This window comes from Acartia tonsa, chromosome 2 (assembly GCF_053477335.1).
Source record: "Acartia tonsa isolate MP-2025a chromosome 2, ASM5347733v1, whole genome shotgun sequence".
Lineage (NCBI taxonomy): Eukaryota > Metazoa > Arthropoda > Copepoda > Calanoida > Acartiidae > Acartia > Acartia tonsa.
The window spans coordinates 53,921,048-53,936,692 of NC_137261.1; the positions used below are offsets into that span (position 1 = coordinate 53,921,048).

A 15,645-nucleotide genomic window follows, 5' to 3' on the forward strand; every position below is an offset into this window, starting at 1 on the left:
ACGACATTTGCGCTTTGTTTTTGGTTTAATGATAAGGAATTTAATTTCGAACTTGATAAACACAAAGCTTCCTCGAAAGAGGTTAAGACAGAAAGAAAATCTAAATTATTCTTTAACTTCCTTCCTATGTGACTTTTATAAAGCTTACTTTGAAAGCCTAATCATTACTTTATACATTAGTAAGTAATTTTTAAGTAAATTTATTCTAATATATCATGTCTAAAGCCGTGCACAGGTTTTTTCATGGGGGTGCGAAAAAAAGACACCTCCCTTATGGAAAATATAGGGGTTGTAATACAGACAACAAGAGGGGTGTTTTTTTTTATTGTCAACGTGTAATACACCCCTCTGACATAATCAAGAGTCAAACAAGAGTGTCGCTATTTTATCTTGATACCCCATTTGATTTTCAAGGGAATGTAGGAGGCTCATGAGACGTCTTATGGAGGGGGTAAAGGGATGATTAAAACACCCCTCTTTAAATTTGAACTTTGTATTTTTAGCCTACCCCCCAGGAAAACATTAAAAAGCTTGGACGTCCTTGCCTATATGACATATAGATTACACCCCCCCCCCCTCCTCCAAATGAAAAAGCTTGGACGCCCTTGGGTGTGTTGTACCCCCATTTTGCACGCCTTTGATTATATATGTCTAGTGGAATATTGAAAGAGAATGTGGACCTATCTGTAAAACTTGAGAAGCTTCTGGCTTGGCAACTTGATCCTACAGGTAGAAACACATTTTCAGTATGGCATCAAACCGATTATTATCCGCTGGATAAGAACCGGCTCTCTTACATATTGTAAAATTTTTTATTGCATCGTATTACAGACAATTTTACACGAATATTAATATAAAATTCATAAATTAATTGTAATTATTAATTTCTAGTGGGCAAACTTCCCGAAACCTCAGAAAAAGATGCAGATGGTCCAAAAGTTTCAGGTTATATTATATCTTTTTTTCAAATTGAGAAAATTTATTGTTAATTAAATGAGGGGTTGGGGAAGGTATTTTCTATGGGAAATTTATCTTAGGAGGGTGAATCTACTAACCCCCAAAATTGTAAATGATCTTCCCAGAACCTAAAAGATACTTCATTGTAAATTAATACCATATCTGTTTAGCGGTTAGCATGATGATTAATCAAAGATAAACAAACAGGAGATATCCTGTTACTTTTATGTCAAATAATCATTTTTAGACGGTTCTAACAGTGGAGCAGTTTTCTGGCCAGAGGAAGAAACTTTTGTTTCAGGTAAAAAAATATATCTTTGTATCTACATAGAAATTATAGAGATATAAAAAACCTTTTTTTTTATTTTTAAGGTTTCCTTTCATATACAGGGTGCGCCACATAAAACCGGACTTTTTTAAAGCGGTAATAGCGTCAAAACTACTTGACCAATCAGGACGTTTGACCCCACTATAAAAAGCTTAGGTAATGACCTTTAAGCACAAAAAAATCTTTGGACGAATATGGGCTCGTACTCCGAGCTGGCCGCGCTTAAGTTCAACAAGGCAGATTCGAAATGCGCTGGTGATATAATCTGGATTCTCGACTAGGGCCCACTAAATCGGACCTCAGCCCATCTGTAGATGAGGTAGAGTTATGCAACTTGCTGGGGATACTGTTAGATACATAAGTAAGACACTAGAAAAGACTAGAGCTCTCTATCTAAAATGGCTTGGCCGTAGTAATCCGGCAAAGTGAAACATGGCAGATTTAGAGATGTCAAAAACGTCAAAAATCGTGTAAAATTGTGAAAATTTCTCGGTTCTCGACGTTAAAGACCCATATGGAACTTAAAAACTCATTTTAGACTATGGGTTGCGCTGACAACCCTAGCTGAATCTTCATGCCATTTCTAAAAAGGTATAGAACGTCTTTCTAGCTCAACTGTGGTTTAAATAAAGGCCTCCGTGCCAAAGGGTAGATTGAAAGTTGGGTGAATTTGGATCCTGTGGTTACTCACAATCCTAAGGAAATGTGGCCTCCCAGCAGCCCGATCTTAACTCAATAGACTTTTGGGCCTGGAGCTACTTTGAAGCATGCACCAATAGACGTGCTCATACCACAAAGACCTTCCTCATTGCCACTATCAAGGAGAACTTCGCCCGCTTGGACAGGTACATTTTGACCTGGGAATGCCGGCGGTTGAGGAGGCGGGTAGAGGCGGTGATTGATGCTGGCGGCGATTTTATTCATTGATCTAATTGTCTTATACCTAGTTTGCTTCCCAGTTTTTAAAATTTAATAAAATCTATAAAATTGACGATTTTATGCTAATGTGTTTACAATTTAGAAAAAGTCCGGTTTTATGTGGCGCACCCTGTATATGTATGGTTTTAATAAAAAGACACAATTAAAATCATACATAATAGAAAATTATCCCACATACATTCAAAGTTGAAATACAAATGGTCTTAGGTTTGATTCCCTATCTAAAATGCAAATTACTCAAGCTATGACAAACATGCTTGATTTTGTTCATTTTACTTATGAAATATCTAACTTTAGAACAACGGCGTCCAACAGGAGGGTGTGTATACCCCCCTGGCATAAGTAAAGGTGGTGGATACAAATCACCCAAACCCCTGTAACAAGTAAAAAAAACATTACAATATTTTCATTAGTAGGGGGGGGGGGGAGGAGGTGTATTACCCTATTTATAATAACATAACACCCCTCTTGTTATCTGTATTTTACTCCCTTAAGCTCCCACCCAAATACGCCCCTTGATTTTGATTTAAGGGGAGTCTTAAAAACGTAGGGGGTGTCAAAATTTTCGGGTGCGCATCCTTTTAGCAAAACCCTGCAAACGCCCCTGCTTTAGTATCTAGTCAAAATACAATGATGATATTTTAGTGAATTACGTCCAATTGGAAAGGCAAGCAGAAACTCCAAGCCTGTGTTCTTATCAAGACTGTAGCTGTAGCCAAGGTAACAGCAAAGCAATTTTTTTTATCTTACAGATGTAATCCTATTAAAAAAATAAATGTGTTTATACATATAATAATAAATATTATATAAAGTAGTAACATTTTCATGTCTGTAGCGAAGGATCTCGCTAACCGCTGGACCATTATGGTTCTCCTTTATAATGTAGCTTCTAATAGTTCCTGGGAAGGTTTATAACTATTTGGGGGAGGGTATCGCCAACCCTCACAAGAGAAAAATGAGTAAAAATAAAATTTAAAACGGGGGGTAAATTAACCCCTCTCTACAAGAGCCCCTAGATACTTCTAGAGGCGTATTATTACAGTAATAAAGTTATTAGAGTTATTACAGTGTAATCATCAACTTTGTTAATTTAATAGAGATGGAAAAAAAGGTTTCGTGATTTTTGTTGGTTATATCTTATTTCTGGGTATATCTAACTTTTTTATAGTTTATTCTCTTCTCAATTTCACTCACAATTTCACTGAATGGTCATATGTTTTTGAGGGTTTTAATAACGCCGGAGTGACAAACGTCGGAGTGGGCACTCATCATATAGGTTTGTAAATTGCTGGCCCCTGCGGGACGCTTATTCGTATATTGATATCTTAAACCTAACCTGTATAAAACACTTAATTAAATTAATATTTTCGCCCCTCCTGCGTTTGATCAATCAGACGTTTGTAATTGTATGTCCTGGAACCCTTTTTTTAGGTGTTCTATTTTGTGAATGTAAATCCAAAACGCAAACCCTGACCCTGAGTGAGGATGTCATTGCATTGGTTCCTGATACTATTGAAACAGTAGGTTTTTAAAAGTATATCTTTCATTTAACTAGGATTAGTCCGTCCGTACGTCCGTAATTGATGGCTCTTATTTTATTTTTATAAATTTTTGGACAATAATTTTTTTAAATGTCCATATATATTTAAAAAAATGTTCAACAAATTTACTACATTCTGCATGACACTCTATAATTGTTTGTCCTGGAGTCTCATTTTATAGCTTCTCTTTTATGGATGTTGTCATCCTTGTTATGTATAATTTTATAGGGGGGGGAGGTAACTTGGAAATGTGATTTTCAAACTAAATATTACATTTTTTAACCATCAGATATTTTAAACGTTATGCAACACTCCTAAGAAGATCTATTAATCTATCACCTTGGAATCTAATATAGGAGTATGAATAATTTTGGTTATTCTAATAGGAATTTCTTTTCTCGTATTCATTCGAATCCGGTGGATAGGAACCGGTTCTCATCCATACGAAAAAACTATGTCTAGCATCGTATTATATCCAGCTTTCTACGAATATAAAAATGTACAATCAAAATATTAAAACCAGTTTTTTTAGCCTGTGCCTTCGGCACCTCGGGGCTAAAAAAACTGGTTTTAATACATTCTATATCCGCGGAAAGCCGTTTATAATACGATGCTAGAAATAACTATTCAATAACCTAAATTAAATTTTAACCAAGTTCAAACAATTCTTTTTGTACTTTCTGAGTGTGCTGAATATATATTTTTAGATCCACTTGAGAGGATGTAGATCAATCAAGATTCTGTCTTTTTATCCATTGAAAAATATCAAACAAGTTTTTATTTTAAATACAGGTAATAATTACTTTTTTTCCATTTATTCCGATTTTTATAAACCTTATTAATTTATTGTTTTATCTTCTAATAAAACTAGCGGCTACGCCTCTAGCATCTATTGGCTCTGTATTAAAAGGGGGACATAATTAGCCTAAAACCACCCATATGCTTAAATCTTAACACAAATATCCTAAAATTTAACAAATGTTCTGTATAGAGCTTCCCTTTTCAGAAGAACTCAATCAGTTCAGTAGTTATTGAGATCTTAAGCTTACTACTTTATATAATAGACTAGCGGCTACGCCCCCTAGAAGCCTCTAGGGGCATTTAAGGTAGGAGGGGGAAAAGTCGACCTCATCCAATTTTAGATTTGAGTTTCATAAGAGTAAATTTTGGGGAAAAGGGGGGTGAAGACACTCTCCCCAAAATAGTTTAAAACCTTCCCAGGACCTATAAGAAGCTTCACTGTAAATAAGAACAATATCGGTTCAGCGGTTAGTGAGATCCTTCGGGACAGACAAAAACGCTTATTACTTTATATATTAGGATTACTTTTGATAAAATCAATAAAAAGTCTATAATAAATAAAAAATTTAAAACTCTTTGTTTAAGTTAAAAATCAAAGGTTTAACTACTTCATTAATTTAGAAAGAGTTGAATATGCACCAGAAAGAAATGCTGGAACACTACAGGAATAACATTTATTGAATCGTTGACTTTTTTTCCTTATACAATATACTAGCGGCTACGCCTTTAAAGACTTCTAATGGTCTTTTAAGTGTGGTGGGGGGAGGGGGGTCGAACAATTCCAGTTCCAATCTTAATTTCAAAAACTTTTTAATTTTAGTCATTTTTTTTCAAGAGGCGATTTCTCTTGGGAATTTGTTGGTACCCTCCACCAAAATAGTTAAAAACCTTGCTGTAAAGTAAAGACATATCGGTTCAGCGCGGGTTAGAGATATCCTTTGGAACAGACAGAAGACAGAGATCATATTGCTTTAGAGGTCTCTAGGGGCACTTTAGGAAGGGGGAGTTGAAAGAATATTCCAACCTACATTTATAATATTTTCTATTATATTATATAATATTTTTCTTTTAGATTTTCTTGTTTACGCGTAATTCATAATAATCAGCCAATGGATGATGAGACAAAATGTTATCCTATACTATCGAGTAACAGAATGTCTGTCTGTTTGTAATAATGTTTGTTTTCATCTTGTAAGCAGCTGGAATGATTCGAAAATCTCCATCCCCACTCCCTCATCCAATAATTAAAATCAAAATGTTGAGGGTACTTCGCGCTCTTTTTTCTAAGCAGGGAGGGAGGGTACAATTGATTTAAAAACTTGCAAAAAAAACTTAAACTAACAAAAAAGTTAAATGAAAAAATAATGCTAAATATTAATGCTATAGACTATTTTCTTTGGACAAATTGGATCTTTAGAGATAGGAAGAGGTGAGTATAATCCAGTGAAAAAGGAGCTCTTATAATTTTTTTTCAGTTGATTTGCTGCGAAAATCCTATTAACCTATAAATCATTGTCACGTACCTAACACACTGAAGCACTATTCCTATTTTTAACAATTGTTTATCTAGATACGTTATCGAAATCCTTTTTACTTTTAAATGCATTTTCTCTAGAATTTCATTGAATTAGTAAACTTCGATTTAATAGTTAAATTTTAAATCTAATTATTTTAGACATGTCTTGCTCAAAATGTATGTATAAAAAATAAATATCCATAATAAGCTCAAGAATTAATTTGATAGGAAAAATAATATCCCAAAGAATTTCAAAAACGGACATTTAATATTAAATAAACAGTAAATATATTAATTAGATAAAAATGACAAATCCAAAAGCATTGAAGTATAGATGAATAACGCAGACAGCTACCTGGTCCTGGTATTGGGAACCATTTTCGTCTGCTAGCAAATTGCTTTCTGCTCTTTTGTAGCGACTTTGCTGTGTTAATATTTACGATGATATTGGTTGATATTCAAATGCCCAATTGAAAGTCGGTACAGGGTTCACGGGGTGGGTACATACAACTTTTTAACCCCTTCCTCCCCTATTGTTTTACTCTATTGAAATACTTTATTTAGGAGTTTTAAGAGCTGGAATTCAGTTTTTGTACATAGTTTCAACTACTCTACATACCCTTAATAGAGATACTTTTTCAGGTAAACTAAATATTTGTTCTATACTAGTTTTTTTTATATCTTACTCGCCTCTAGGCCTCAAGGGGCACTTGAGGTCGGGGAACTTTAGAAAATGCCCCTCTCTCTCCATTTTCTATTTTATCTTTTAAAAGATTTCTCTTGGTTTCTCGCCTCTAATAGTTATAAACCTCCCCAGGACCTATAAGAAGCTTACTTAGTACAGAAAAATGATATTGGTTCAGTGCTTAGCATCCTTCGGTACAGACAGACACACACAGACATAGACATTCTGTTACTTTTAGATAAGGATGTATTGTTAGAGGAGGATGTGTAGTTTATTTCGATGGGTATAGCAGTTATACTCACAGAATGATATATCTATAATACAAAGTAGAACGATGTCTGTCTGTCCGTCCGTCTGAAGCTTAAGATCTCGGTAACCACTCAACCGATCGGATTCTACTCTTCAGGGTATATACCTATTGGTCCTGTGGTAGTTTTAAGCTATTTTCTTGGGGGGTGGGACACCCCAACCCCCCCCCCCCAAAAAAAAACAAAAAATCCCCCCCCCCATTTTTTTTTTTGCTGAAGATTTCCTTGGTCCTTTATGTTTTGTAGAAGATTTCCTTGGTCCTTTATGTTTTGTAGAAGATTTCCTTGGTCCTTTAACGAATTTCGCCTTAATTTTTTTATCACCACTTGGGGCAAAGCACCTAGAGGCTAGGGGCGAAGCCGCTAGCATTATATAATATAATATATATTTTCTGTAAGTGTGTGTGTGTATGTCTCTATGTATTCGATGGGGTAGAGAAAGCAGAAAGATAGGCTAAATCCATCCCTAGACTTAAATCTAAAAATTAGATAGGCTAAAATCATTCCAGGAACTAAGTGAAGCTTCCGTAATATTATTAGATGTTCAAAATTCTTTTGTCTGTATATCTGTGCGTAGGTCCTACTTTGTTTACCTAATTTTTTTTCATCCTAAAGTTCAATAGGGACATATATGTACGCTTATATTAATTTTTCTTTTTAAGCTTGCTCTGTATTTTATTTTAGGTTTAAGAAGGCTAGATGTGTTTGATATACAAAATGTTCAATTTCCAACAGAAAATTTTGTTTCCCCGAAAGATTTCATTATTCCAAGTCAATTTGATAACCATCAAATCAAGGTGAATGATATGGCAGAATTCTTATAAAACAAGGATGACAACATCCATAAAAGCGTAGCTTTATAATGGAAGGACAAACGGACATTAAGGCTTGTATAGTGTCTGAAGTAAATAATCAAAATATAAATGTATAAGAGTCGAAGCAAAATTTTAAGTATATATGTTGAAAAACGGCTTGATACAAGGATAATATTTATGGACATACTTACATTTTTAGGACTTGATTATAGAGTTACTTCGCTTATGATATTGTACTTTTTTGTCCCAGGAATCAGTATACCAAAAAAAGATCAATCTGATAATTAGATCACATAAAAATTTGTTGTCAAAAAAGTTTAAAATCAACATTCTTATAATGGACGTACGGACATTCTGGTAGTAATTATAGAGTTGCTACGCTTTCTAAATCGTACCCAACTACTACAGGAATCATCATGCAAAGTTTGAAATCGATAGAAAAATTCTAACATGTCTAAATTAACAAAAAAGCTATCCGTTACGGACGGACGGACGGACCGACTCTAATTATAGAAAAGCTTCGCTTTTAAAAAGCAATAGAATAGGATAGACTGCGACTAAAGTGAACCGGCCATGTGCTTTTATTATACTAGCGGCTACACCCTTTGAAGCCTCTAGTGGCACGTAAAATGTTTCGTAAGCGGCGTTAATGTTGTGGATGTAACCTTCTCCAAAATAGTTATAAACCTGCCCAAGAACTAAGAGAAGCTACACGGTAAAGGAGAACCGTAACGGTTCAGCTGTTGGCGAGATCCTTCAGTACAAACAAATATACAGACAGAGATCATTTAACTTTTATAGGAGGATTACAAATTACATTTTTGTATTTTCCCTTAAAGTTCCGTGTTAATCATAAATAAATCCCCCTCTTCCTCAATTAATTGAAAACAATTAAGGGTAGTTTTCTGTTTGTTTGTCTCTTGCTTAAACCAGGTTAGGTTAGGTTAAATGAAATTGGGTATTAGGTAGCCGCACAAAATTAAGGCACTGCAGGAATTGGCCCTGTAATGACAGAGCACCCTCAGGGGCAAAACTTTGGAAGCCCACTAGCATGTTTCAAAAAAGGGAGGGGGAAGTTTTAATGCTTGTCAACACTTTTTCGTAAAGCACCCTTATATTAAAATAAAAAATTTTCTAGGAGTTCCGTGTAATATCATGTGTCCTGGGAAAGCTAAATGCTCCCCTGTATGTGGGAGCTAGCAGGGCGGTTCTCATTGATAATTCTACATTTGAAGTGACAAGGAGAGGTGTTATTGACATCAGCGGAGAGGATATTGTATTTACTAATAACTATGTCCAGGTAAATGGAGCTCTTTATAGTGCCTATAAAAAAAGGATAAATTTTAAAAACTATTGGCTGAAGTATCCCGAATGACGTCATATTAGAATAGCTCATTATACTAATATAACCTCATTCGGGATACTTAGGCCAAAAGTTTTTTAATTTATGCACTTTTTTATAAGCGCTATAATCAGGGAGGAAGGGAGGGGACAATGGATCGAATATTCATATTTTAGGAGTCTCAGACTTTGGGGACTGGCTTAAAGGGAATGTGCATGAATTTAGCAGTTTCTGACTGACTTTGGGGACTAAAATATGAATGACGTCACGAGAAATCATGCAACATGACGGGGCATTCTTATGCTAACTAGCGCAATAATAAAAATGTAAACAATAAACAAACAGACAGAAAATTTTTACTTTAATTGTTTTGAAATCATAATGAAAAAATAATTATGGAATATTTGTTTGCAGTTATGATTATAGAAATTATTGTATTTATTTTTTTTAAATTAATAATTAAATTGCTTTTATGTTTTAGATATCATTCATTAATAAAATTTAAAATAAATGAGTTATAAAGTAGTAATTACGCTAATTACATTACAAGATAAAATTTAGTCTAGTGATGATTTTATAAAAATTTTAAAAGCGAAGCTTTTTATAATTTAAGGGTCGGTCTGTCCGTACGTCTGTCCATTACGGTTAGCTCATTTTGTTAAATTAAACAGATTAGAATTGTCCTATCAATTTCAAACTTTACATGATGATTTCTATAACAATTAGGTATGACTTGGAAAACGAAGCAACTCTATAAGAATCTTTATTATTTTTCAGATGAAATCTTGTATAAAATGCAAACAAGCAGAAAATGTGATACTGCCTAGGTTTCCAGGAGAACAACAAAATGGTTACGGTATATATACATTTTTTATCAAAACAAAGTTGACAACTACCAAAGCATAGAAATTTAAATATTAAGAAAATATGTTGTAATTAATGGAATGTTAGGAAGGGAAAGACATACAGATTGACATTTTTAATCATACTGTACCTTTGCCACTAATTATTAACAGTTAGAAGTTTGCTTTTCGGTTATCATTTCATTCTTAGGTACCTAATTTTGAGAAAAGTAAGGGAATAGTGAATAGTCCCTTACGTAACATCGCCCCATATGGGGCTATTCTTCGTATTTTAAAATGGCTTTTTATAGGTTATTTTAGGTTAGGCTAGGTTAGGTTAGGTTATATTGGGTTAGATGATTGCCCCACAGGGTTAGGTAATGGCCCGTTGGGTTAGAGCCTCCCGCAGGGGCTATAAATAGGAAAAAAGCTACTGTGTAAAATACGATGCGATGTTACGAAAGGGACTATATCCAAAAGTAATTAAAAGCGAAGCTTTTCTATAATTAGGGTCGGTCCGTCCGTCCGTACGTCCGTCCGTCCGAGATAGATAGCTTTTATTCGTTAATTTAGGCATGTTAGAATTGTCCTATCGATTTCAAACTTTGCATGATGATTCCTGTAGTAGTAAGGTACGATTTAGAAAGCAACTCTATAATCATTACCAGAATGTCCGTACGTCCATTTTAAACATGTTGATTTTTCTACTTTTTTAACCACAAATTTTTATGTGATCTAATTATCCGTTTGATCTGATTTTTGGTATATTGATTCCTGGAACAACAAAGAACAATATTATAAGCGAAGCAACTCTATAATCAAGTCCTAAAAGTGTAAGTATGTCCATAAACATTATGCTGTATCAAGCAGTTTATCAACAAATTTACTTACAATTTTGCTTCGAATCTTATACTTCTATATTCTGATTATTCAGTTCAGACACTATACAAGTGTTAATGTCCGTTTGTCCTACCGTTTCAGTGCTTCGCTTTTATGGATGTTGTCATCCTTGTTTAACTAGGTAGCAGTAGGTAATAATTTCATTGGTATTTATATTAGTTCCGAATTAATATTTTTGCCTTTCAGTTAAGCCTATAAATACTAAAAAAAATATTTATTTCAGATGACTAACAAAGAGAAAATTAGCTTTCCTGAAAGAAGATGTTATTGATATGGTGCGAACGTGCAAGAAAGAATTTAAGTTACATCACGGAGGGTATCTGCAGCGTGTAGGGGTGGTCCGTAGTTTGACATTTACATAATTTTATTTTTTTTAAAGCGAAGCTTTTCTATGATTACAGTCGGTCTGTCCGTACGTCCGTCCGTACCTCAGTCACAGAGAGTTAGCTCTTTTCGTTAATTTAAACAGGTTAGAATTGTCCTATCGATTCCAAACTTTGCATGATGATTCCTGTAATAGTTAGGTACAATTTAGAAAGCGTAGCAACCCTACAATCAATACCAGAATGTCCGTACATCCATTTGAAACATGTCGATTTTTAACTTTTTTTATAACAAATTATCTGATTCTTTAGATTTTTTGAAAACTGATTCCTATTATACAATGTTATAAGCAAAGCATCTCTATAAACAAGTCCTAAAAATTTAAGTATGTCCTTAAACAGTATTATCTATTTATGCAGTTTTGCAACAAATTTACTTACAATATTGTTTGCACTGAAGCATTAATATTCTGCTAATTCAGTTCTGACAATCTACAAGTGTTAATATTCGTTTGTCCTTCCATTTCAGAGCTTCGCTTTTATGGATGTTGTCATCCTTGTTTAATTTTATTTAAAAGGGGGTCATTTAGAAGTTTATTTTACTTTTATCAATTTGTTTTATCTGATACTTTCCAAAATATGTTTTATTAATACTTTAATTAATAAAAAGTAAATTTTTTGTAACTAGACCAAATATAATTAAGAATTAGAACCATAAATCTAAATACAAAACTAAAAATATCCTTGAGACATTCTATTCTGCAACCTTTTTTATTCATAAACAAATTTTAATCAAGTTATTTTGTTTATACCTAGTGTGTGTAACTGTGTAGGTACGTCTTAAACTGACAATTTTTTTAGATTTTAAAAAGTTAATCTAATTGATTTTATTTTTATTTATTATTTTGTTGTAATTAAATCAGGGTAGCCCCTTTCGTGACAACACCCCCTTAAGGGGAGTTTCTTTGTATTTTCACAGTAGCTTTTCTCCTATTTCCAGCCCCAAGCAATTTTGAAAATACGACGAATCGCCCCTTAATGGGTGTTGCCACGAATGGGACTATACCCATAAATCATTTTTGATTCAATTGTTTTATATTTACCTAACAATTCTATTGTGATATGATATATACATATATGTATTATTTAAGTAGATTTTGTTGTTATTTTAATAATTTTTAATACAATTGTTTTAACTGATTCTTGTTTATTATTTATTACGATTTAGAAACCATAAAAACTCAATTGTTACTAGAAAATCCGTACGTCCATTTATAACATGCTCATACACATATAGTAAGCTGCGCTAATATCCAATAAAAAGTAGTAAGTTTTGTTTATTTATAGCTTAAGAATTTGGTTACCGATCCGATTAAGTTCTACATTTTAGGGAAGATGCATAAAGGTCCTGAAATCCTTTTAGACTGTTTTTATCATTAAAATCTTAAGATGGTTTTATGCTATTTTTCTACGCTAAATTCTAAAACTAATATTCTTTAGTAAATGAATTGCTACCAAGTTCTTTATCTTGATAATCAGAGGCTATTAGTAAAGTAGAATTTGGGGGATGGTGCATTTTGAATTAAAATTAATTAAAAAATGAATAAATTTCCAATAAAAGTTGCACTATCAGAAATACTCGTTTTATCTGGAATTATCTGGTTTTTCAACCTTAAAGTGTCACAACTATAAAATTGAATTAATTGCCCATTGTCCCCTCCCTTCCTCCCTGGCTATAATAGACTATTCTAATATGGCGTCATTCAGGTTACTTCAGCCAAAAGTTTTTAAATTCATAGGCACTATAAAGAGCTACCAGGGGGGGGGGGGTCAAATGGTCCAAAACTTAGCTTGAGTGAAAGCAACCTTTGATTAATGCGCTTTATTAAGAAGTAAACTAATACTTCGTGGTCTATTTGTCTATTTTTGCAACACTATTTCTTAGCAATATTGTTCTTGTAAAATGAATATCTACAATTTGATGGTCTATCTTTTTGTTTGGCTATCTTTATATTTACTGCAGAGGTGGATTCTTTTTTTTTTAAATTAGGCTCGCTACTCGCTGGTGAGGCAAAATTATTTTTGTGAAAAATCCTCCAAAATTAAATTAAAAATCTACAAAAAATAAACAAAATCTTATGTTAATAACTCTTTTATGATTTTATTTGGTTTTTATAGATTTTTTATGTGATTTTGGAGGATTTTTCACAAAAATAATTCTGCCTCACCAGCGAGTAGCGAGCCTAATTTTTTTTTAAGAATCCACCTCAGGTTAAAATTTCGTGTCCTGATTCAATTATAGAATAACTAGCGGCTTTGCCCCAAGAGGTGATAAAAAAATCAATATTTATTGTTTTTAGTGAGAGAATGTTGCTATTCTTTCGTTCAAAATAAATGCTGGAATAAAAAATAATAAAGGGCAGCCTGTAGCAGAGCAAAATAAAAAATAAGGGGGGGATTTTTTTTGTTTTTGGGGGGTTAGGGGTAGAAAATGGCTTAAAACCACCACAGGACCAATAGGTATATACCCTCAAGAGTAGAATCCGATTGGTTTAGTGGTTACCGAGATCTTAAGCTTCAGACAGACGGGCGGACGGACGGACAGACAGACAGACAGACAGACATCGTACTACTTTGTATTATTGATATGGCTTAATGTTTTGTCTGTTTATATAACTTTATACACATATATTTTTCAGGGAATATATTCTTATCCGCAAGGTTTGATATTTAACTGTACAAGAGTGGTAAGAATAGCAAATAATGTCATCAACGGTGGAGTAGCTTCCTCCCTCATTAGGTTAGTTAATTAATCATTAATCATCCTATTATATAAAGTAGTAAGCCTTTTTGTCTGTACCGAAGGATCTCGCTAACCGCTCAACCGATCGGGTTCTTCTTAACAGGGTAGCTTCTTATATGTCCCGGGAAGGTTTATAACTATGAGGAAAGAGGGTACCACCACCCTCCAAAGAGAAATCGCCCCTGGAAAAAATTACCCCCCACAAAAATTTTACTTTTTATTTTTTCTTCAAATCTAAGTTAAAAAATGGTTTTGGGATTTAACTCTTCCCTCCTCAAGTGCCCCTAGAGGCTTCTAGGGGGCGTAGCCGCTAGTATAGTATAAAGCAGCATAGTTTTTTTTTTGTCTGAAGCTTAAGATCTTGAAGAAAACTGCATCGAAATGATTGTTCTTTTCATGGAAGTTTACTATATTCCTGGTATGGTTTCAAGCATTTTTCTTGAACTCCTTTGCCCTCCCTAGAGGCTAGGGGCAGTAAAATGTGTTTAGATTTTTACCCCAAGGCAAATAAATTTTCGGAATGTAAAAATCTTAATGATGTCTATAATCACCAAAATAAAGCTATGTAGATTTTTACTTTTTTGTTTCTAGATATCACAAGTGCATTTGACTCTTTCTCTACATAACTTTTGTAATGATAGCTGGCGCCTACATTACAAATAAGAATGGATGAATTAAGTTTCCTAATTATTTTAGGTTAAATTTTCCAGCCTCCCCAATAGACAGTGTTATTATCAAGCAAACAAATCTGGGGGATCAATTCAAGTTTCTGGATGTTAGAGCAAGGTATGTTTTCTTACTAACATAAAAAATTCAATAAAATGAATGGTTTATTTATGGATAACGATTGAACATTAAAAAATACACTTACAAATATTTAGATATGACTTCTTTTTCAAATTAAATAATAACATCAATATTTTAAAACCAAATAAGGATTAAATATTTTAAATTCAAATAATTTACATATTTTAAAACTGTGTCTATCCTATCCATTCCGTTGCATCAAGGTGTCTTAACCTTGGCTCACTTTTTTTGCATTTGCCTGACAGACTGACAAACTGACAACAAATAAAGGAAAAACTGACAGACAGACAGACAAATAAAGTTTGTGAAAAAAAAGTATAGATAGGCAGCAAGATTTATTAGGGAAAAGATAGATTCAGAAATAAAGAGGTAATTATAAGAACAAAAAAACGTAGCTGAACAAAGTGTCTCAAAAAGCAGCCATGTAAATTCATAAAAATGAGGGAGATGAGAGGAGAAGTGGGAAAGAAAACCCCCCCATAAAAGATGGATAATCCCTCATTTTTATGACGTCACAAGGCTGATACTTGATGATTATTATTTACATAAAAAGCCCAGCAATAACAAATTAGCTACATATCTAACAAAATTTAGAATTATTTGGCTATTTATGCGAATTTGTCATTTTAATTTAATAGATTAATGTACAAAGAAATGTTTTAAAATAAAATATGTAAAAACTAAAATATCAATTAGGAATTTACAATTTCAATAATTTTCGTCTTGTCAGTTGCTTTC

At 33.4% G+C, this 15,645-nt stretch overlaps 1 protein-coding gene and 1 long non-coding RNA gene across 2 annotated transcripts in view; both read left to right on the top strand.

Annotated features, from left to right (window-relative positions):
* LOC145312613 (uncharacterized) overlaps positions 1-15,645 on the top strand; it is a 37,912-nt gene that overhangs the window by 12,405 nt on the left and 9,862 nt on the right. Inside the window, exons 2-14 of the mRNA XM_080151872.1 lie at positions 656-729; positions 892-945; positions 1,205-1,258; positions 2,870-2,944; positions 3,656-3,744; positions 4,473-4,557; positions 5,188-5,229; positions 5,951-5,995; positions 6,647-6,724; positions 7,760-7,872; positions 9,029-9,190; positions 13,997-14,097; positions 14,797-14,886. Of these exons, the coding sequence (XP_080007998.1) occupies positions 656-729; positions 892-945; positions 1,205-1,258; positions 2,870-2,944; positions 3,656-3,744; positions 4,473-4,557; positions 5,188-5,229; positions 5,951-5,995; positions 6,647-6,724; positions 7,760-7,872; positions 9,029-9,190; positions 13,997-14,097; positions 14,797-14,886 (1,062 nt within the window). The remainder of the gene's footprint in view (positions 1-655; positions 730-891; positions 946-1,204; positions 1,259-2,869; positions 2,945-3,655; positions 3,745-4,472; positions 4,558-5,187; positions 5,230-5,950; positions 5,996-6,646; positions 6,725-7,759; positions 7,873-9,028; positions 9,191-13,996; positions 14,098-14,796; positions 14,887-15,645) is intronic.
* LOC145312172 (uncharacterized) lies at positions 9,714-12,497 on the top strand. Its single transcript, XR_013876933.1, has 2 exons — positions 9,714-10,088; positions 11,198-12,497. It is a non-coding gene; the product is annotated as an uncharacterized LOC145312172 (long non-coding RNA).